Source organism: Pyrus communis, chromosome 13, assembly GCF_041283825.1.
Source record: "Pyrus communis isolate YQ-2024b chromosome 13, ASM4128382v1, whole genome shotgun sequence".
Lineage (NCBI taxonomy): Eukaryota > Viridiplantae > Streptophyta > Magnoliopsida > Rosales > Rosaceae > Pyrus > Pyrus communis.
The window spans coordinates 16,165,441-16,186,824 of record NC_142577.1 but is presented as its reverse complement, the minus strand read 5'-3'; the positions used below and the strand labels follow the sequence as shown (position 1 = coordinate 16,186,824).

At 35.2% G+C, this 21,384-nt stretch overlaps 2 protein-coding genes across 4 annotated transcripts; one reads left to right on the top strand and one right to left on the bottom strand.

The window, feature by feature from the left end:
• Window positions 1–1,648: 1,648 nt before the first annotated feature.
• LOC137736108 (uncharacterized) lies at window positions 1,649–3,076 on the bottom strand. The gene has a single exon (XM_088682345.1). It carries the CDS (start codon window positions 2,545–2,547, stop codon window positions 2,092–2,094), a length of 456 nt encoding a protein of 151 aa, XP_088538471.1. The 5' UTR covers window positions 2,548–3,076; the 3' UTR covers window positions 1,649–2,091.
• Window positions 3,077–16,437: 13,361 nt separating this feature from the next.
• On the top strand, window positions 16,438–18,002 carry LOC137737476 (uncharacterized). 3 transcript variants are annotated; one of them, XM_088683345.1, is made up of 2 exons: window positions 16,439–17,008; window positions 17,039–18,002. In XM_088683345.1, the coding sequence occupies exons 1-2, from the start codon at window positions 16,636–16,638 to the stop codon at window positions 17,797–17,799; spliced, it is 1,134 nt and encodes a 377-aa protein (XP_088539471.1). In that variant the 5' UTR covers window positions 16,439–16,635; the 3' UTR covers window positions 17,800–18,002. The 3 variants fall into 3 exon arrangements, with proteins under 3 accessions (XP_068333069.2, XP_088539471.1, XP_088539472.1); XM_088683346.1 differs by having other exon boundaries at window positions 16,440–17,006; window positions 17,049–18,002; XM_068476968.2 differs by having other exon boundaries at window positions 16,438–18,002.
• The last annotated feature ends 3,382 nt before the right edge of the window (window positions 18,003–21,384 follow it).

Below are 21,384 nucleotides of genomic sequence, written 5' to 3'. Positions count from 1 at the left end.
AAAAAGGGAAAGAAAGAGCCCAATGCAAAAAAAAAAAAAAAATGCACGTTGGGTCTTTGAAACAGCTCAAATCATTTTGATAATAAGAAGTTTGATCTGATTTGCTAAGAAGGTCTATTGTTCGAGTCCGCATAACCCTAAAACCTAAAAATTAAAATAAAAAATGAAAAGAAAATGAAAATATGCTATGATCATTTATATTCTTTTTCTACCGGATTTTGGGAATTACTCTAGTCATAGTATATTGTGAAGACGACTGTTTTACTAAACTCTTCTTTATTTCTTTCTTCTTCTTTTTTTCAATCCAAATTGAAACGGCATGATATAGAATGAATCAATAATTTTCTATTTGCTGATTAATTAGTACATATAGGACTTTTTAAAACCAAGAAAATTCCTATTGAATATCATTCAAATAAAAAAGAACAATAATTCATTCCAAAAAGATGGCCAAAATATAATTTATAAGGAACTAGAGTCATTGACAACCAGCTGGTAGGCTGGTATACATGTGGCTAACAGGGTGGTGTAAATATACAATTAACAACAAATATTGTTTTAATTAGTATAATCACATTGCTAAAGTTGTCATGCATGTTTTAAATTGTTAACTGAAACAACAACCACTGTGGATCAATAGTACGTCCTAACTAATTACGTTAATCGACCCTCCAAATCATTAAAATCTTTCACTCAAACGAGAGTATTATATATAGATCTCAAACGGTAGCAACCGTAGAATTTTGCATGTCTGCAAGCAGTAGTCCGTACAAATTCAAACGATCGTTTTGCAAAAATTTGTTGCAGATTAGGGAACAAGAGCCACAGCGTGCCTTGGTGTGTTCATTACACTAATAAAATGGACGGATACTCATCGAAGATTAGCAGAAACACTTGCATGTAGCGTGGGGTACATATATACCCATGTTTTCCTCTCACTATTGAACCAGGTGTATATATGTAAAGCCATATATATTATCGGAGTTCAGAGACAGTATATTGAATATATATATATGTATATATATATGTCTGTGTGTGTGTGTGTGTGTGTGTGTGTGTGTGTGTAAAACGATCACTATATATTCTTGAATTAAAACGGTGGCAACTGTAGAATTTCGCATATCTGCAAAGCATAGTCGTACAAATTTAAAAAAAAATGCCAAATTTGATGGCAGATCAACGATCAAGCCACATCGTACCTTGGTGTGTGTGCAATACACAAACATAAACAGATGGAAGTTTGCTGACGAGTTCAACAGAAAAACTTGCATGAAACGAGGTGTAACCATCCATGTTTTTCTATCGCTATTGAACAAGGTGTATGTAAGAGTTCAGGGAAACAATACATTGAACGTAGACAAGACATGCAACCATATATAGTGCTCAACTCTGATCAATCTCAGCCACCCAGAAACCAGCAACGTCCAACCCTTTTCATTTTTTTTCATGCACTACCTATAATGTCCCAATGCCAAGCCAAGTGTATGTATACATTTATATACACATATATACGTGTATATATTTATACGTAACGTGCCCAGATCACACGTGCATGATGCATGCAAGGATATATATGCAGCCATTCATACTACAATATTATGAACTCGCAATATAAATCTACCCAAATAAAAAAAATGAAAACAAAATATAAGGTAAAACATGATTAAATAGATCAGATTAAACAAGTTAAATAACAACAAAGCACCGGAATTCGAAAGGCCGGCCGGCCTCCATTCTGTGTTCTCTTTAAATTTTTTCATCATCATCGTCATCCTACAAATAAAATACAACAAAGCAAAACACAGAGATAATGTCATCACCACGAACAGATTCTAGAGAGAGAAAGAGTCACTGCAGTTGCATGATTTGGATTTCGATCTCACTGGCCACCTTCACACTCACTCACTCACTCCCTATTCACGAATCCTGCACTTTTGGTTCGAGAACTCCAACAACCCTTTTTTTTTTTTTTTTTTTTTTTTTTTTTTCACTACCAACTACAACAACTTACTGGCTGACGTGGACCAAAACTGCTCCATCCAATCACGCCGCGCCACGCCTCCACCCTACCCCATCCTACCATACGTATCGTCACATCTGAATCCACTTCGCCAGTTGCGTCGGGTTCACAATCCCCGGAATGTGGGCCCCATCCGTCTTCAGTAAGCTGGCCACCTCAGCGTAACTCTCACTCTCCTGCGCTGCGCCCGTACCGGATCCTTTTCCTGATTCGACCGGCTTCCCCTTCCTCGGCTCGGCTGAGAAGCTAGCCACCAGGGGAACCGCCTCGGCTAGAGCCGGGTCGAACTTCTGACCGAACAGCGTGCCCTTGGTTAAATACTCGTACGCCATGTGGCCCGCCAGAAGCCAGTTTGCCGAGAGCGGCGAAGCTGTCGTTTTGCTCGGAGCTTTTGGAGCTGTCGTTGAGCTTGGAGCCCTTGGAGCCTTCGGAGCCGGTAGTTTAAAGCCGTTCGATGGGGTCTCCTTTCGCTTTCTTGAAGCGACAGGTGGCAAAATCCTACGGCTGTGGTTTTGTGGGAAATTCATTCTTTTTCAAAACTCCATGCCACGTCAGAAAACGAACTTCCAAATGGAAAATCCTTGAGCGGCTAAAACCGTCAAGTGGAAAGTTGTTGTCGGGGGGGCAAAAGCGTAAAATACGGGTAGACTGCTATTGAAAACGTAAGGGTGGGGATTTGTGGTGACAGATATGTAATTTCACAAAAAGACTTTTTTTGAGAGAGGGGAAAAAAAAAAGGAAAATTTAGAAAAAAGATAAACAACAAATAAAAATGGTAAATTACGAAATGAAAGGAGGTGGGCGTCGGGATTGGGGGTTAGGTTAGAGGCTGAAGCTCGATGGGTGAAATCGGATCCGGATAGCTCTTACGTGAACCGAATCGGGCGACGGATCAGATTGTATGTGCGGAGGAGTGAGAGGAGGGGGCCGCCGGAGTACGCCGGAGAATGGGTGGATGCGGCGGTCGAGATTGGAAACACAGAATAGAAAAGGAGAAAGATAGAATATTGGGGATTACAAAGAGGAGCGGGTGGGGGAGAGGGAGACTGAGAGAAGCGGCGTGGTTCGTGAATTTATATGAAGTTTGATAGTAGATATGCCCCCGGATTTGAGGGAATTAACTTAAATGCCATTGGGAGTTTCAAATGACTATACCCATTGGGTTTCGTCATGGTTGCTGAACGAGGGCATTGGGCCGTGGATTTATTATACTTCCCTACACAAAAAATGCGATCATGCCCATAAATTTATAAGAGCAAAATGCTAAAAACAGTCACTTACACATGCAAAAGTTTGTTCGTGATAGATGTAATTGAGTTTCATAACTTATAAAGAAAACATTTAATCACAAAAAATAGATTTGCAAGAAAATGAATTGTTATTTGTATTCTAAAAATCTTATTTTGCACTCATCTTAAATATATTTTTCTTTTTAAATATAAAATTTTGGGTAAAGTACAAAAAACTACCTCAACTATTGATGTCACGATTCTTTCATATCTCATCTTTTAAAATTGACAATGTCATACCTCATCTTTAGAATTTGGTTCAATGTTATACCTTACATTACTTGGCCGTTTACCTTTCAGTTAAATGCTGACGTGGCTTGATTTGTGGCCCACTTTCTATTAAAATATTATTAAAAACTACAAAAAATTATTTAATATTTTTTAAATATTAAAATAATAAAAAAAAGTTAAAAAAAAAAAAAAAAAAAACCCCTCATTTCGTCCCTCCCCTCCCCACTCCCCCTCTCTTCTCCCCATCTTCATCTTCTTCCCCCACCTGCAAACCTCAAAAAAAAAAAATTTCCAATTTGTCTTCCCCTACACCCACACTCAGTTTGCCCCATCCCCCCACCCCCTTTTCTCCCTCCTGCAACCCAGAAAAAAATAAAAAAAAAAGCCCAGATCCCATCGACAGGAAGATGGGTGCGCAAAGAAGTTGGAGGATGGGTGCGGAAGAGGATGTGGAGAATGGATGAGAGTGATGGATTTGGGGTTTGATGGGTTTTCAAAAAAATAAAAAAAAAATTTTCTTCCTCCTTTTTTTCCTCTTTCTTCTTATTCTTCCTCTTCCTCCTTCTCCTTCCACAGGGGGGAGGTTTATGGTTTTCAAAAAAAAAAAAAAAAATTTCCTTCCTCCTCCTTTTTTTCCTCTTCTTCTTCTTCTTCCTCCTTCTCCTTCTTCCGCCGGGGGGGGGGGGGGGGTTGATGGGTTTTCAAATTTTTTTTTTTTTTTCCTTCCTCTTCCTCCTTCTCCTTCTCCTTCTTCTTCTTCCACGCCCCGGGGGGGGTGGGATTTTTTTTTTTTTTTTTTCTCTTTCTCCTTTTCTTCCTCTTTCTCCTTCTCCTTCTCCTTCTTCTTCTTCCGCGCCCGGGGGGGCGTGATTTTTTTTTCTTTTTCTCTTTCCTTCCTCCTTTTTTTCCTCTTCTTCTTCCTCCTTCTCCTTCTCCTTCTTCTTCTTCTGTAGGGGGTGTGTTGATGGGTTTTCAAAATTTTTTTTTTTTTTTTTTTTTTGGGGGTTTGCAGGTGGGGGGGGGAAGATGAAGATGGGGAGAAGAGAGAGGAGGGCGAAGGGGGAGGGGAGGGACAAAGTGAGGGTTTTTTTTTTTTTTTTACTTTTTATTATTATTTTAATATTTAAAAAATATTAAATATTTTTTTTTTTAGTTTTTAATAATATTTTATTGATTTTTTAATAGAAAGTGGGCCCTAAATCAAGCCACATCAGCATTTAACTGAAAAGTAAACGGCCAAGTAACGGAAGATATAACATTGGACCAAATTCTAAAGATGAGGTATGACATTGTTAATTTTAAAAGATGAGGTATGAAAGTGTCGTGACACTAATAGTTGAGGTAGTTTTTTGTACTTTACCCTAAAAATTTAGAGTGTAAAATGAGAATTTTTTAGTCTAATAACAATTCCAGCAAGAAATAAGCACAATTTCTTTCCACGTCGTATTATGCATAAAATAATCATTGAATTAAAAAAATAGATGGTTCCACATTAATTTTGAAAATGGCATGCTTGAAAAATAAAATATGAAAATTTAAGTGAGGGAAGTGTTGTTCATCTCATACTCTCATTCATTATCATTCATATTAGTTCTCGCACCGATCCATAACTTCTCCAACTCCAAAATATGATTAACGATTACTCACATGGGCAACCATAAGTAGCAAGGGTGATACTAGTGAGATGACCATCTACTTAGACTACTTTTTTTGTAGATTACATGATATGACGGTTGATGGTTGGGTTCCTTCTTGAAAAGAAATACAATCATCAACTGTCATATCATGGTCTACGAAATATGGTCTAAAAATGTGGCCCGTGTCGTGCCCTAGTTGCCGAGTTGATGTAACACCATGCTTCTGCATTCAATGTCTGATGTGAAATTGGTTGCATGTGTAACTCACTATGACCACTAAGAACAATATACTTGTATAAATACTTTGAAGGACAGTATAGGTGTTTTTGAAAACTTTTATCCTAAAGGTTAAATGGAAGTTTTTAAGGACTTTTCATTAGTTTTTCCAAAGTTGAAAGGTATGGAACAAGACATTCTCATTAGTGTCTTTTTCCTCAAGATATAAAGATATATTTACCATAAGTAGGAAAATAAATTAGTATCGAACTCGTCATGCATGAGATCAACCACAAGACCTCCCACTTAGGCCTTCAGTAGGCCCAAAAAAAAGTGATTGTCATACAATGTATTGAACTCATATAGAAATCACACATCTACAGTGCCCTGAAGAATTTGAGTGTGAAACCAATATCTTAAACTCATGTGTGAGTTCAACATATTGAACTCACACTAGTATAGGAAGAGTATTTATAGGTATCAAACTCAGGTTGTCTGATTCCTATATATAAATCTCCACTCACTTAAACTACTGTGAATGCCTTACAATTAAAGAAAATTACTACAAAACCATAATATTAAGTGACAACATTTTAGTTAGTGTTTGTTCTTTAAATTTTTTAACAAATCAATCGGGATTGTTTGACTTGCTAGCTTCTTGTCGCACCTAAACTATTCCTACTTGACTTGGCATGATTCCTGGTCTTGCGGTGGATTTTGCCTTGCCATTATACATTGTTTGTGGCTTTATAGTACCTGCTTTCTCTCAGAGCAATTCCAACCTCAAAAACCTACTCCAACGGCCCAAATATGTGAGGCAATTGGTGGACCAAACCAAGCCCAACCCAATGCATGTGCAAGAATTGCACGACCTTACGTCTGTTGGCTTAGCTGACGTCAGTTACCCTTTTTTTTTTTTTTTTTTTGTAGTTGGCATGTGCAACACACGCACAGAATCAAGGTGTGAGTCAACATCAACTGCCAATGTGGCCCCCCTACATCAACTCCAACGAAAGAGCCTAACAGCTCTATGACGTGGCACGATGAGAGTCATTGGATTTCCAACGATCTAATGATCTGGGCTATCGATGCAAATTTCCGTTGTTCTTCGCTTTAGCGAAAATGCACCTACAAAACAATCAATGTTTTTGATCAAGGACCAAAACCAAAAGCCTCACACGCCCACGATGAGTAGGGGAAGGGGGGTTTTGGCTAATGTATCTTTGATGCCTAAGTTAGTCTATCTGAATATAGTGAGTGTTTAGAGTTTTCTATGTATAGAAAAGCTTACCCATTTTTGGTGGAGAAATCGGGTATTTATAGGGAGTATGGCCCGCCTTTAGGTGAGATTTAGTGAGAAAAATTCCCAAGATATTGTGTAAATAATATCTTGGAATAATTTTGAAGATATCTCAAAATAAATGTGATTGAGATTACTTACTTGATAGGATTTGTCTTCAATTGGCAAGTGTATTAATGATAGGATTTAGGGATAATCCTATCATTAAATACCTTTTTCCATGTGCAGAGGAGTTCTAAACAGTCGTAGTCCGCTACTTGCATGTCTAGGGATACTGAGCTACGCATGGGGAATTTAAATATGCCCTGCTCATTTAATAAGGGCAATCTTGTCTTTTTATGTTGAAAGTCTACGTGTCGCTTCCAGGATTTTTGGGATTATTTTTTAATCCACATGGGCCATCGGCAAAATGTTTATGAAAAAATTACCGTTGTGACATGTGACACAATTGGTGTGGTGGATTCAACAAAACAAACAAACAGTCAAGATTAAACCGACTGTTAAAAATGGAAAAAAATATATTTATCTATACTGTTATTAAGAGAACCCTTCTTGTCAACTTTTTTCCCCATTTTTTCCTATTTTACCCTCACTTTTGATATACACTATTGACAAAATGAGGGCAAAATAGTAATTTTGTACCTTTTGACAAAATGACAATCATATCCCTATTTGTCCTATTTTCCAATTTTACCCTCACTTTTGATATACAATATTTACATAAGGAAGACAAAACAGTAATATGCACTTATTAAGAGAAATTGTTCATACACACAAAGTGTGTGCTTTCTGTTAGTTTTTATTATAGAAAGGATAATACTTGCATTTCTCCCCTCCCCCTCCCCCTTTTCAGGGGTACGAGCTTATTCCCTCACTTGCAAACAACACATCTTCATCATAGAAATTCCTTTATCAGAACTTTTTACTCTCTTAATCTTCAATTGAAGATCATCTCTTTAAAAAATCATTTGAAATGGATATCCTTTAGTCATATAAATGTATCAAATAAATAAATCTACAGTCTAGGTACCATTTGGATGACTAAACAATTGAACGGTTTCGATAATAAAAATGTTATGGTGAAGATATGTTATAAGTAAGTGAAGAAATGAGTCCATCTCACATTAGAGCTCAATATTTATTTTTTGTACAAGAGAATCAGCTTATCTCCCAAAGGGTGGAAAATCTGGTGCTGGACCAAATCAGGATTGCCAGTCCGTTTTAAACCTTTTTATTCTCAATTTAGGAGGTGGATTGTCTGCCCCCCCCCCCCCCCATTTCTATACTCTCTTCATGCCCTCCTGTGATGTTTGGTCACGGTTAAGCCACGTCAACATTTTATAATAATTTTTTATAGAAGTAATAAAACAAAAAGTTATAGGAATATAAAATGTTGACGTGACTTAACCGTGATCACATAGAGAGAGTATGAAAATGGAAGAACAGACAATCCACCTCCTGCAATTTAACATGTGTTATGTTAACATATAAGTATAACTGCCACATGCAAATTCCCCAAAACAAAAGATGTTGTCTTCTACTTGTTTGTTTCTTTTCTTTAGCAAATGAAAAATGTAAGACATGAAAGGTGTGCAAAGACGAGCCCTAGCAATCTCAGTATAAGAGCAGCTCCAGCGGGAGCTTTTGCTCTGGGGACAGGCCTATGAACAGGGCCAAAGAGCCCGACTGATTTGGTCCAGCGTGTGGTAGCCCGAGGGACAGGCCTGGCACGAGTTGCCAGCCCGAGAGCCCGAAATAGGTGTGACGTTAGGGCGACGTCAGCCGCTTTTTTTATTTTTTTCTGTCAGGCACATGGGCGCGCGTCAAAAGACATAAATTCAGAAATGGGGCCCGCGGCCCACTCAGATTTCTTACCGTTGGGGAGGCCATGTGGCTTCCCCATGTCCGTTGGATTTCAACGACTGTATTTTATGGACAGTTGGATTTTCAAAGGTAAAAAAAAAAAAAAAAATTAAAAACCTCATTTAATTTCAACCGTTGGATCTGATATCAACGGTCCACGTTATTAGGCTATGTACATTTAAAAAATAAAAAAATAAAAAACAATTTAAAATTCTGAAATGTTACCGTTGTGCCACGTGGCACAATCTGGAGTGTTGGAAATTCAAATTTTTTAATCCAACGGCATAGATTAATTAGGTGAATAAAAATTTTAAAAAAATGTAAAAAAATTATTATAAATCAGAAAAAAAAATACGAAAAAATTAAAAAAAATATTGATTTTACTTTTCTATAAATACATTCTCATTATCTTTTACCTTACACCACAATTTCATATTTTCTCAACTAGTTTCAACCACATTCCTATTTTTCTTTCAAAGTTTCAATCCAATTTTTTTTTCCATCACCAATAATTGTATTTTCGGATAATGACACGTGGCGCAACAAGTACGATTAAAAATCTTATCGGAAATCTATCATCAATAATTGTCTTTTCGGATTTTATGACAAGTAGCGTAACAAGAATGATTAAAAATCTTATATGAAATTACAAATAAAATTATTTTGTATTATTTTATAACTTTTCGGATAATGACACATAGCGCAACGAGAACGATTAAAAATCTTATCCGAAATTACAAATAAAATTATTTTGTATTATTTTATAAATAAAAAAATACTAGTATTTTATTGCCTATTGCCAGGGCTATTGAAGTGCAACGGTGGAGATGCAAAATGCGATTACTGTTCATTAAGGGCAATTACTGTTCACTAGGTGGATTGAATAGTGAATAGCCTGGGGGGAGGGCTCCCACGCTGGAGTTGCTCTAAAGTGCAACAGAATGTATGGCCTGCGAAATAGTTGCTAAACTCATATATGAAAATCAGATCTGGCGACGTGACTAATTTCACTTCCAAAACTGTTAGGCATGGCCAGCACTGGTGCTAGTTTACCCTAGAAACCACTTTACCATCCTATTTATAGACGGTATTTAAAATAGGGAGTTTTAACGAAAAGTCCACGGTACTATTCACTTTAACGAAAAATCATATTTTTACACTAAAAAGTCAATCCTTATTCCATTCACTTTACCCTTTATTTTGTCCTTATCATTAAAACTCAAAGTTTTCAAACCATTTTCATTAGTTTTCTTTTAAAATATCGATATACAAATTTATTTATTTTTAATAAAAGTTATGAAAAAATGACAATGGGATGGGTGTATGTTATATCAAATTCATTGGCAGAGCCACGTTAAGGGCTTATTTGGTTTATAATCTAGGTAAATTTTGGTGAAAAATAAAACTTTACATGTAATTTTTATAGATTTTCAAATGTAACCTACTATATATTTAGTTACTGATATGAATTCTCTCGGTTTAAATATTTAAAATTATATAATAAATTTTATAAATCATTTATTTTTCTTATATCTCGTTTCTCAACGCATGTGCATGTACAAGTTTGAATTTAGACACATATTTGTTTAATAATGAAAACTCTTGGCTCATCTTGTGAAAATTTTCTTAAACTAGTTGATATTGTGAAAAATACAGTATCAAATTTTTTTGTTTATAAAAATTTAAATCTTTAAGCTAGCCCGCCTGGTGAAAAATTCCTAGCTCCGCCATTGATCAAATCATTAAGATTTGGTTGAAACTAAAGAAAATTTTCAAAATTTCAAACTGTGAAATGGGCTTAGTAAAACTTTTATAGTGAAGCGGGATATATCTTCGATATTTATTTATTTTTTATATCTCATGGGCATAAAGTGAAACTTATATTTCACCACCCCTACTTCAATGTCGATCCTTGATTCTTTAGACCTACTCCAACTCTTGGTGTAAAACTCAAATTTTAGGTTTTAAACTTACCCAACTTGCTCCAACCCTTAGGGCAAATATAAGTTAAAACTCAAAACTCATTTCTAGACCAAATTTAGCCCAGGATTCCCCCTTGAGTTAGTGAGGCTGGCCCATCATATATGTATATTTTTTTTAGTTTTATATATATAAATTCATTGAATTCAATGGTTAAGATCTAATTTGATGAAATCCAATAGTAAAAAAAATCTAATTGTCTAAATTTAAATCCAACGACTAAAGTAATTAAAAAAATTTTATGTGTTTCATATTCTTTCATAGTGTTTCATGAATTTCATGGTGTCGGTTAGTAATTTTTTAATATTTGTTGAAATCTAAATATTTTTATGTTAAAATGTTCATAAAATTAAATTAGGATAATTTACATAATTTTTTTTCTTTTAAAAAAGTTACTTTAAGAAAAAAAATAAACCTAAATTCATTATTTAATAATCTAGAGATAAAATTTTAACCCAAAAAAGTTTGAACTAAAAAGTTATTTCTGAATTACAACCTAAATGTTTTGAACTAAAAATTTTAACTCAAAAATTAAAGATGATCTTAGATATTTTGACAGAAATATCGTGAATAATTTAAACGTTGGTTGCATGTACTACGACTAGATCTTGACAATTTTATCTTTATCACGAATTTTAAGTTGTCCAACCAAGAATCCTCGTCATCAATGACAATTGCTAAGCTCCACTTATTTGAAATTCACAAGTGTTGATGGAGGAAGCATTAGGTGACGGCAAGTAAGAGTAGGGGTAGCCTCTGACGTGGGTGTAAGAGTAGGGGTAGCCGCTGACGTGGGTGAGTAAGTTGCTGCTGGCGGGGAATTCGAACATTCGTAAATCGTGTCTGTTTATTTTACAATATTCAACTAGAAATTATTATAAATTATTTTATTTAAAATTGACAAAAATAATACCTAATAAAAAATAACTGTTTAATTTACGATAAACGAAAATGATTCAAAGTTCTTAAAATTTCCACAAAGAAAATCAAGAGAATGTCCTGTTGGACCGGCGGGGACTGCCGAGATTGGTGGTGTGACTGGGGACGGAAGCGGTGGCTGCTAGTTTTTTCACTTTCATTTTGTTTAGTTTTATTAAAAAGTGGACACTGTTTAGTTGTCAAATCCTCATTAATATGGTAACCTAACACAATTATAAAAGCAATATTTGAATGTATTATGGGCGAAATATTGGGATTTGGATCCTCTTCGGATCTCCTCTTTGGGAATCTGGGGATCAAGACACAATGATCGTTCATCAAAGATCATGCGGCTACAATTAAATATTTTTTATATTTTTAAAAGTAAAGCAATCTAGTTTTGCGTAAAAAACATTTAATTGTGATCGCACGATCTTTGATGAACGGTCCTTGTGCCTTGATCCCCAGGATCCCCAGGGAGGGGATTCGGAAAGGATCCAAATCCGAAATATTGGACCAAATTCAGCTGGCACTAGCTAGTGTTATGTTTAATGTAGTTGGAAAACACTTTCATGCAAAACAACTGGATTATTTTTTGAGAATTTTAACGAAAATTTTTTGATACTGTTCATTTTAATATAAAAAATTATATTTTTAAACTAAAAAGTTAATCCTTATACTCAAAGTTTTTATATCATTTTCATTAATTTTTTTTTTATCTAATTCTTCAATTCAGCATGCTATATATCCACACGATATATGGCATAATTAAGGGTTCGTTTGATTTTTTTAGATCTAATTAATTACTAACTTATTTAGCTACAATCACCAAAAATATAGGAAATATAGAGATCCAAATTATTATAGATAATGTGAAAAAAAAAAACTGAACACCTCAATCTTACATATAAAGCCAACAGCCCAATGAATAGTAATCTTTGGGATCACAAGCTTCACTAAAAATAATTGGACATCAATGCCCTTCAAACAAAAAACTTCAAAAGCAATTCAAGATAATGCATCAAATAATATAGGGGTATTTTCATCATATAACTAATTTTTTTTTTTATAATTAATTCTTTTTGTACAGCTTTTATTTTTATTTTTATTTTTTTATAATTAGTACCTCACAATCGGTTAGCAATAATGTGATTCAATCAATAATTTATTAAATATTATTTTTTCTATTTTTAAATACGTTCAAAACATCTTAAGAGGCACGTAGTGCCTGTTATAAAAAATGTATTTCACATGCACATGATAATGTGATTCAATAGTTGTCAAATGATTGTTTTTTTCTTCGAATAAACGATATTATCTACACTAAGAGGGAGGGAGTGGGTTTAGCCTGACAATAGGCTAGCAATATTGTGATTTAATCAATTGTTTTTTAAATATTATTTTCTCTATTTTTAAACACGTTCAAAACATCTTAAGACGCGCGTAGTGCTGGTTATAAAAATGGTATTTCACATGCGCATAATAATATAATTCAATTAGTTGTCAAAGAATTTTTTTCTTTCGAACAAACGATATTATTTACACTAAGGGGAAGGGGGTGGGCTTAGCCTCACAATAGGCTAGCAATAATATGATTCAATTAGTTGTTTATTAAATATTATTTTCTCTATTTTTAAACACGTTCAAAATATCTTAAGAGACGCGTAATGCTGGTTATAAAAAAAGTATTTCGCATGCGCATAATAATGTAATTCTATTAGTTGTCAAATGTTTTTTTTTTTCTTTTTGAACAAACGATATTATCTACGCTAAGGAGGAGGGGATGGACTTAGCCTCACATTAGGTTAGTAATAATGTGATTCAATCAGTTGTTTATTAAATATTATTTTCTTTATTTTTAAACAAGTCCAAAACATCTTAAGAGACGCGTATCGCCAGTGATTAAAAAAGAAATTTCACACCCGCACAATAATGTGATTCAATCAGTTGTATTATCTTCTTTATTTTTAAACACTTAAGATGACACACCCTGACCGGAATGTCCACTAGGACTTCGAATCAAGCTGTTATGGCCGACATCTGGAAGGTAACGAAGCTATAAAGTGTACTGATGTGAAAAATGTAAATAATTTTAAACCTAAAGTTGCCTAAATATAAGAGTGCGCATATGAGAAGGAATGGATCTATTCCACAAACGATGTCAGAGCAAACTACAGTACAGTAAAATAGGATGATAATCATACCATCAAAGGTAATTGTCTACACCAAGATTTGCCAATAATCCTCGTCGGTATGAAACCTTTGCTACTAGAACCTGGAGGGACGAAAAATAAGGGTGAGTGGGTCTGAAAATAAAGTTTTAATAAAACCTTTCTGAAAACTTTATAACCAGTAATATAACATGTTGACGTGGCTTAACTGTGACCACACAAAACAGGAGGGCACAGGAAAGGTACCGGAAGTGGGAGGGCAGACAATCCTTGTCAATGCATGAAGGCTAGTATTAATTATATTAGGTGGTGTAGATGTACAAAACTAAAAATTCTAGCATGTACAGATATGTAGAGGTTCCAAAATATTTCTAACTTTTTGTTCATCAAAATAACAAATTCTAATTGAAAACAAATATAAAATTATCAAAATTTATTGAAAACTCTAAAAACCTAGATGTGTTTATGCAACTGAGATTATACCAAAATGGTTCGCCCTGTTTTTATTTATTTTTTATTTTTTTATACTAGAGACCCAAAATTGGCACACAAATTAAATAACTAAAATTACGTTAATCTGAATACTCGAATGTCTAACTTTACATTCACTTTTGAGATATTGCATAAACCAATAGCCTATTAACCTGTAAAGTATCAATTCTCTTTAGTCAGTTTTCTTGATTGAACATCACTTAATTGTTTTATTTTATTTCATCTCAAATAACTGAGTTTCTACCTATTTCTTCTATCCCAAACTCTAGTGCGCTGCTCCAGCTCTCCCAAATCTAGAACCTCCAAATCAATGTCACCTTTAGCTGCCGGCCCTTCCTCTTGGGTGGGGTCGTTAGCAACCCCATCTCCTCCTTCGTTTTTCCCCTTCTCCTTCTTCCCTAAACCCCATCTTCTTCCTTTGCTTTTTCTTTGGCCCTTTTTCTGGTTGTTTTGCTTTGAGCTTGTCCCATTTTCCTTGAGCTTTGTCTCAATGTTTGGCAATCTTGTTGCAGATTTAAGTTTCATGCTTTTTCCTTCCCAAATTGCTATTCCTAGCCGCAAGCTTATGCCCACTTGGTTCGGCTATTTGGCTCAACGAGTTCTTCCTCCATGGACTTTAGTTGGAGGTGTGTTGTGGGTTTCGGTGGCTGCTAGAGTGCAATTCGCCCTATTTGGTAGGATTATGGGAGCGCTTTTTTGTGCGGGTGGCTTGCCCACCCCCATTTTCCATTCATTCTTTTAGTTCGTTGGTTCTTCTTACCGGTTTACTTTTGTAATGGGCAGGGCTGCACTTTTATTGTGTTGTGGATTGTCTTCGTACTAACCTCCTCACTTTGTATTAGGGTGTTTTATTTTTTATGAAATTAGTTGTTTGGCAAAAAAAATAAAAACTCAATTTCTACCTACATCAAAATTTGTATAACATTATGTCGATGAATCTGTGTATTTGAATAATAAAATATGTTGAATATGTGGTGACGATTAGCTAGCTGTTCTTTGGTTTGATGAGAATTTAAGTGCGAGCAGTACATGAAGCGAAATTTTTCAATAGGCAATAACTTCTTCATCTACCAAGAGCACATGGCATAATTAACCTAGTCTCGTTTACAACCATGCATCTCTTCAGAAGTTGATCAACCAAAATTAAAAAAAAAATTCCAATTGCATGGATCTATAACTGCGATGCAAAATGCGGAAGGCTTCAATCAAACAATATGCTATTTTTGCTTCAAAGAAGAAAGACGGTATTCAAACTTTGAACCTCTTTCAACATTCATAAATGAAACTAAAATTTTAAGGTTTCGAACTTATCTACACATGCATTTGAGTTATTTTTAGGTAATTAAAATTGTTATATTGTTAAAATTCTCGAAAGCATAGGAGTTGCTGGTGGAGCTGGTAGTGGCTAGTCTCTCAATGGTTAAAAAGAGTTGTGGATTTGGAGCTTATTAATTTACTATAAAAGTCTCTTAATAGATAATGCTAGGGAGACCAAATTTTTAACCAAATGATGTGTTACCAATAGGAAATAAGCATGTTAATCAATACTTAAGTAATAATCCAATCATCTATCATCACACTATTTTATTTACAAATTTGGTTAAAAATTTATTCTTCCTACCATTAATACCCTTAAATTCTATAATACTCAAAAACTTGGTGACCCAACTAACTTAATTAATTTGGTTACTTAATATTGCAAGTGAAGGTGCAAATTCTTTCACTTTGGTTTACTGGTAACAATCTGGTGCCCTTTTGTATATTTAAATAGACAGGCTAGCTAGCTAGCTCGTTTAGAGTTTGATATGAAGAGATTTTTCAATGTGACCGGCATACGAGATGATACACCATATGTTATCATACAAATAGTAGAATATGTGTATTAAAAAGTTAATAACTTAAGAAATAAAATTCCCCACCACTTACATAAAAACACGTGATGTACCATCCGTGTTCCCGTCACAATGAAAATTTTCTCTTTGATATGATGCATGACCAAATTAAAATCCAAGTTTCATGGGAAAGAAGAAGATCATGTGAAGCAAAACTTAGCCATGTGGGTGCAATAACTGATTTGTGGGTGCATGCATTTAGAGCTGCCCTTACTACTTATGTATCTATCTGCCTGATTAGGGTTTTGTTTGTTCGAAACCACAAGAAGTCTTACGCGTACCGACAATTGAATTGTGGGTTTGCATTAATAATTAAATGTGGCGATCAGTTAGTTGTTGAGGCCGATTTATTAGGAAAGAGATCCTCAAGGTCACTGGATCAAATGATCCGGATCTTCTAAATTTCATTTAACGGTTAAAAATTATCATAACTTTTAAGGGGTTAAAACAGTTGGGTTGTTAGATAAAATTTAGAAGGTCCTGATTAATGGCTTTGATGGAAGAGATCCGAAGATGATCTCTTTGCGATTAATTATTGCTCAAGCAAAGCTCAAGTATAAATAAGAAGCCAATGATCTCTTTAGCTCTCAGCAAGCAGCTCAAAGTTGTAAGAGAATATTTTGAGAATGGGACGCGGTAGTAGGAGATCGCAGCAGCTTGCTTTGTTTTCTTTGTTTTGTATTCAAATTCTTGCAGTGAGTGTGGTTGCAAGGAACGTAGTGAGTGTGAGGCGTGATGAGGAGGAGAAGAACTTAGCTGGTGGTGGAGGATTTGGCGCTGGAGGTGGAGTAGGTGGAGGTGGTGGTGTTGGAGTTGGTGGTGGGGTTGGAGGCGGTGCTGGTGGTGGTTTTGGAGGTGGTGGTGGGGGTGGGGCTGGAGGCGGTGGAGGATTTGGAGCTGGAGGTGGGTTTGGTAAAGGTGGTGGCATTGGTGGTGGGATTGGCAAGGGTGGAGGAGTAGGTGGTGGTGCTGGTGGTGGTTTTGGCAAGGGTGGTGGTGCTGGTGGTGGTTTTGGCAAGGGTGGTGGTGTCGGTGGTGGAATTGGAAAGGGTGGAGGAATAGGAAAAGGTGGTGGAGCTGGTGGGGGTTTTGGAAAAGGGGGTGGTGTAGGTGGAGGAATAGGGAAAGGTGGTTTTGGAAAAGGAGGTGGTGTAGGTGGAGGAATAGGAAAAGGTGGTGGAGCTGGTGGTGGTTTTGGAAAAGGGGGAGGCATTGGCAAGGGTGGTGGAGTTGGAGGCGGAGCCGGTGGTGGGTTTGGAAAAGGTGGTGGTGGTGGTGGCGGAGCAGGTGGTGGATTTGGAAAAGGTGGTGGAGCAGGTGGTGGATTTGGTAAAGGTGGCGATGTTGGTGGGGGAATAGGAAAAGGTGGAGGTGTTGGTGGTGGAGCTGGTGGTGGCTTTGGAAAGGGTGGAGGTGTCGGTGGCAGTGGTGGCCTTGGAAAAGGTGGCGGTATTGGCGGGGGAGCAGGAGGAGGGTTTGGTAAAGGTGGTGGAGTAGGTGGAGGCATTGGAAAGGGTGGTGGAATTGGTGGTGGTGGTGGTTTTGGTAAAGGTGGTGGTATTGGAGGAGGAATTGGCAAAGGTGGGGGAGTCGGTGGTGGCGTTGGAGGCGGATCTGGCGGTGGGATTGGGGGCGGATTTGGCAACGGCGGTGGTGTTGGAGGAGGAATAGGGGGAGGTTCTGGTGGCGGATTTGGAGGCGGTGGCGGATTTGGTGGGGGAGTAGGCAGTGGTGGTGGATTTGGTGGAGGTGGCGGTGCTGGTGGAGGTGGTGGTATTGGACACCACTGAGCTACATGTTATGCATGCACTCACACACTTGCATGTTTATGAACGATGGTGGTATTAGACATCATTAAGCTTAATGTTTTTTTTTCTTTTTTTTTTATGGAAACCACTGAGCTTCATGTCATGCACACACGCATGTATATGAACTAAGGATCTATCAACTAGTACTTTGTGTAATAATTAATGAACAATTTTTATTACTACTACTTTTTGATTAATTTTGTCAAATAGATTATATCCAATCAGAAGTCTACTTCTGGGATGACAAAAGAACCCCTACTATGCTTCTGAGTTCATTTTTTTTATAACCGAAAGAATAATGTATATTTATGTATAAATTTTATAATTAAAATGATTGAAAACTTCATTTTTATTTAAAGATTATTTCTATAAAAAAAAAATTATATTCATATATGGAGATCATCTAGTTGTCTAAATATATCGAATAAATAGAAATAAATAGACTATTAATCGTGAATATGTTATTTTGTACTCTCACTCATATTTAAATGAAGAAATAATTTCTAATTGGAGTGATTTTTTTTTTTGTAGGATTGATTAGGGGGTGGAATACATAAGTATTACGCAAGATAATATTTGCGTCCATTTATAGGGGAACTTACATGTTCATCACTTGTGATTAACATATTGTACAAACATTATAACCGGAACTGTTTGTTTTCTTTACTTTTATCTAAATTTTTTCCTAAAAAAATCATATAATTTAAATATCGTATAGTTATCTGTACTTCTGAAATAAATTAACAGTTTAATCAACAAGTAGCATCGATAAACCTTTTCTCCGATTACTTTAGCCAAATACCAAAAACACCGGGAACTAAACTTTCTAAAAAGAGTAAATTGTAGCAATGGTCCTTCAACTTTAATCAAATTGGAGTAATGATCTCTCAACTGAAAATCCATTACCATTGGTCCCTCAACTTATCAAAATGTGTAGCTATAGTCATTTTCATCAATTTCGTTAAAATTTTGTCAAAATAAGTTATGTTGGAATGACCATTTATACAATTAGGCTCTCTCAACTCATCAAAGTGTGTAATTATGATCCTTTTCGTCAATTACGTCAAAATTTTTGTCAAAACGAGTTATGTTAGAAGAATCATTGCTACAATTGGGTTAAAGTTAAGGGACAATTTTTCCAGTTGAATTAAAGTTGAGGAACCAATGGTAATGAATTTTTAGTTGAGGGACTATAGCTGCACGTTTTGATGAGTTAATGGACCAATGGTAATGAATTTTTAGTTGATGGACCATTGCTCCAAAATTTTGTCAAAACGAGTTATGTTAGAAGAACCATTGCTACAATTGGGTTAAAGTTAAGGGACCATTTCTCCAGTTGAATTAAAGTTGAGGGAGCAATGGTAATGAATTTTTAGTTGAGGGACCATAGTTGAACGTTTTGATGAGTTGATGGACCAATGATAATGAATTTTCAGTTGATGGACCATTGTTCCAATTGAATTACAGTTAAGAGACTATAACTACAATTTACTCTTCTAAAAAAAGATGAAAAGGACTGAACTTAAATCTTGGTAGATTGCTGACAGCAGAATTTAAGATGGCACCAACCAATTACTTATGGCCGTCCACGTTTTTATTTTCTTTGTTTTTGTCAACCAATTACTTATCGAATTTGGTCCCAGCATATTCAATTCTGTCATTTTCTTTTATATTTTGGGCTCATGCACTTGGGTATATTAGACTTTACTCACTGCTATCAGAAATGATTTTCTTTTCGATTGTAGTGGAAACGGTTATACTATATGTTTTTTTACTTAAGTTGTTTTTCTTCATTAAAAAAAAAAATTACCTCAATAATTATGGTGGCCAGAAGTTCTGTAAAGGCCGGCTATTTGAGACGAAGCAATTATTGAAATGAAATGATTACAAGTCATGGCGTCAAATTGAGAGAAAAATTTACCGTGATTAATTCCAACTAATATGATCGGAAGAGAATAACGCACAACCAATCATATATACAACTCTCAATTTTATGAGAAATCTGAGAGACAATATCTTATAATGGTGAGCTTAAATTATAAATATTATCGATGCATGATCTGTTTACCAATGTTGACACAACACAACACACCGGTGCCAAGGTTCCTCCTGATGGTTTTGCAGATTATTAGAAGAGAATAACACACAACCAATCATATATAAAACACTCAATTTTGTGAGAAACATGAGAGACATTATTTTATATTGGCGAGCTTAAATAGTCAATATTATCCATGCATGATCTGTTTGCCTATGTTGTCACAACACAACACACCGGTGCCAAGGTTCCTCCAGGATGGTTTTGCAGGTTCTTCGGTGGTTATACCGAACCGGTCAACATTTACCCTCTAGTTGCACCAAATTTTCACATCGACAAATAATTTTTGCTGATAATTTGCTAGAAACAACACTGCAAAATTGATCTTTGATAAGTAAATTACCTAACATTATCACTATTAATATTTCAGATTCATCTAAAGTTCGGTTCGTTTGGTGCACATAATTAAATTGGAATTGATAACCTAGTAAATAAAAATTATATTGAAGGAAGAAATTATTAAATTATAATCAACCTTAAAGATAGAAGATGGATTACTCGTGAATAAAAACTTATGCATTCCAATTTTACTTAAAATAGTAGGATTAGCAGGAGTGAATTTCATTCATAGCTAACAAGAAAAATCATTCTCTTTCACCTTCAATACATCTTGAAATTATGGATTGTGGTGCTTTAAAAAAAAAAAAAAACAGCTTATTAAAAAATTTAGAGCATTAAATGCATTTGGTAAAACAAAAAAAAAAGTGTTTTAAAAAAAAATTGCTTCTAAATTTTTTTTTTTTCAAAGCATGGTAATCAATGTTCATCTAATGAAATTTTCAAATGGCAGGTATACTCCCACATGTTTTACAAAATTGCAATATTTGCCCTTACATTATTATCTTTGACTTATTATATCACATTAAATACCATATCATTTTTAATCATTAACATATTCAAAGCAATTTATATAAAAGTTTATCAAACATTCAGACACTATTTTTTATTTTGTTTTTATTAAAAGCACTCTTACAAAAAAACTAAACACTCAATAACTTTATTTTACTGCTGTTTATTCTCACAACACAACCGAATCAATTTTTTTTTCTAATTTTTTTTAATTTTTAATTTTTTTTTAAACAGCATATCAATACCAAACTAGTGCTGAGTGAGATAGAAAGTAGTTTCTATGTTACTGAAAAAATGCATAGAAAGTTAAAGGCTAAAATTTTTTGTTGGCCTATGTGATGCAACGACATTTTCAATGTGACCCTCGTAATGAAAAAATTGTTAATTGAACCTTTGTGATGAGCCTTGTTAGTAATTGTGCCTATATATATATATATGTGTGTGTGTGTGTGTGTGTGTGTGTATTCAATTTGCTGCCCCATATATCTTTCTGCTCTTGATTAGACTTAGTTTATTCATAAGTTCTACTTATGATCAAAGACGTGGTAGGCAATACAAACAATAATGGTTTATTAAAAGCATCGTGATTTTTAACAATACTATACCTAAGAAATCAGGTG

Excerpts from the sequence above, each read along its gene's own strand:
- LOC137737476 (XM_068476968.2), top strand. The coding sequence starts at position 16,636 with ATGGGACGCGGTAGTAGGAGATCGCAGCAGCTTGCTTTGTTTTCTTTG.
- LOC137736108 (XM_088682345.1), bottom strand. The coding sequence starts at position 2,547 with ATGAATTTCCCACAAAACCACAGCCGTAGGATTTTGCCACCTGTCGCT.